This window comes from Sceloporus undulatus, chromosome 5 (genome assembly GCF_019175285.1).
Source record: "Sceloporus undulatus isolate JIND9_A2432 ecotype Alabama chromosome 5, SceUnd_v1.1, whole genome shotgun sequence".
Taxonomy (NCBI): domain Eukaryota; kingdom Metazoa; phylum Chordata; class Lepidosauria; order Squamata; family Phrynosomatidae; genus Sceloporus; species Sceloporus undulatus.
Window position 1 is genome coordinate 89,127,977 of NC_056526.1, and position 2,211 is coordinate 89,130,187.

Below are 2,211 nucleotides of genomic sequence, written 5' to 3' on the forward strand. Positions count from 1 at the left end.
TCTATCTATCTATCTATTTAATCTATCTATCATCTATCTCTATCTATCTATCTATCTATCTAATCTGAAAATAATTTTCAAAAGCTTTCAAAATGTGCTTTTGGAACTGACACCCCTCCCCCCGGAAGTTTACATTTTAGGATTGCAAACTCTGCAAACTATTCCCTGTTTTATGCATACATCCAAAGCATCATGCTCTTACAGCATGCAATGGAAGTTTTTTTAAAACAACCTGACAGCACATGCGTAAATAGGGCAGAGAAATGCCAAAGTTGCACACAGAACTGCCATACTTTTGGTGAAGCTTCATTTGAGTGCCATTCCCCCCACCATCACCACCAAGTCAACCAAGAGCAAAATGATTAAATCCTTTTCAAAGTGAATTCAGGGAAGTTTTGGAAAAGAGGATCCAGGGATCCCTTCTGACACTGACTAACCAAGTCTTCCCCCTTTTCTCCTTTGCAGACACTGGGGCATCTGGAGAAAGCTGTGGTTTTGGAATTAACTTTGAAACACTTAAAAGCTTTAACCGCCTTAACAGAGCAACAGCACCAGAAGATCATTGCTTTGCAGAATGGTAAGTAAACAAGGTTGCTTGGCAAATAGAAGGGAGGAAAGGAAGCAGTTCTAATAAAGAGTCTTCCCAAGCTGCTGACTTCAGGATAGGTTCACAGCCTGCATCCGCAGTGTGGAATTAATCCGGTTTGATCCCACTTTAACTTCCATGGCTCAAGGCTATGGACTTTGGGGACACTCACAAACACACACTCTACATTGTCAAAGCAAATTAGATTGTGGCTGCATCTGCACAGCAGAAATAATCCAGTTTGACAGCACTTTGACTACCGAGGCTCAATGCTATTGAATCCTGAGAACTGTAGTTCCATGAGATACAGTATTTAGCCTCCTCTGCAGATAGCTTTGGGGAACCATAGTTTGTTGTGGCACCAAAGCTATCTGCAGAGGAGGCTATATACTGTATCTCATGGAACTACAGTTCTCAGGATTCCATAGCATTGAGCCTCGGCAGTCAAAGTGCTGTCAAACTGGATTGTTTCTGCTGTGCAGATGCAGCCACAATCTAATTTGCTTTGACACTTTAGAGCGTGTGCTTGTGAGTGTACATCTGTGCAGCCTAATGTTGTGTCTGTCTCTCTGTGTGTAGTAGTAGTAGTAGTAGTTCCCATTGTGCTGACTGGGAGTATTTCAAAATGGTTTAAGTCTTCCAAGTCTTCATGTGTTAGTTGAAATACAGACACTGCAGTTTATTTTAATTTTAATATATCACACTTCTTGCTTAACAGCTAATGTCTTTAAAGCTTGGCACTTTGTTGTTGTTATTGTGTGCTGCCTAGCCATTTCCAACGTATGGAGAGTCAGTGTGGCATAGTTTGAGTGCTGGACTGCAACTCTGGAGGCCAGGGTTCGACTCTCAGCTCCGCCATACAACCCATTAGGTGAGCTTGGGCAAGTCACACTCTCTCAGCCTCAGGGGAAGGCAAGGGCAAACCTCCTCTGACTAAACCTTGTCAAGAAAACCCCAGGAGAGGTTCATCGGAAACAACCTACAGGCAATGTGAAGTTGGAGGCTTTCACGGCCAGCATCCATAGTTTTTTTTTGGGGGGGGGGGTTGGCCCACGTGGCCGTGTTTTAGAAGAATTTATTCCTGACGTTCGCTGGCATCAGTGGCTGGTATCTTCAGAGAATGGTGCTGGTGCCCAAACTTTGCTCCTCAGGGTTTTTTGCATTTCAGCTCCCAGAAGCCCCAGCCAGTTTGGCCAACAGGAGTCAGGGATTCTGGGAATGGAAGCCCAAAACATCTGAAGGAACAAAATTGGGGAAGCGTTCCCAAAATTCTTCAGCATTCCCTGAAGATGCCAGCCACAGACACCAGCCACAGATGCCAGCGAAACATCAGGAATAAATTCTTCTAGGACATGGCCACATAGCCCAAAAAACCCACAAAAAACAACCTACAGGCACACGACACACACACAGCACAAAGCTATCGCAGGGAAAGTTTCTTTGGAGGGGTTTATGAGATTATGCCGTGCTTAACTAGTTCTTGTTATTGTGTGCCTTCAAGTTGTTTCCGACTTGTGTGGGCCCCCTAAGGCCATGACCTGGGGTTTTCTTGGCAAGGTTGGTTCAGAGGAGGTTTGCCCTGGCCTTCCCCTGTCAGTGGGTTTTCTGGGCAAGTGTGTGTGTGT

The 2,211-nt window shown here is 44.8% G+C and overlaps 1 protein-coding gene across 2 annotated transcripts in view; it reads left to right on the top strand.

Moving 5' to 3' along the window:
• BHLHE41 (basic helix-loop-helix family member e41) overlaps positions 1-2,211 on the top strand; it is an 8,398-nt gene that overhangs the window by 2,113 nt on the left and 4,074 nt on the right. For both annotated transcript variants that reach the window (XM_042470257.1, XM_042470256.1), the window contains exon 4: positions 466-577. In XM_042470257.1, the coding sequence (XP_042326191.1) occupies positions 466-577 (112 nt within the window). The remainder of the gene's footprint in view (positions 1-465; positions 578-2,211) is intronic.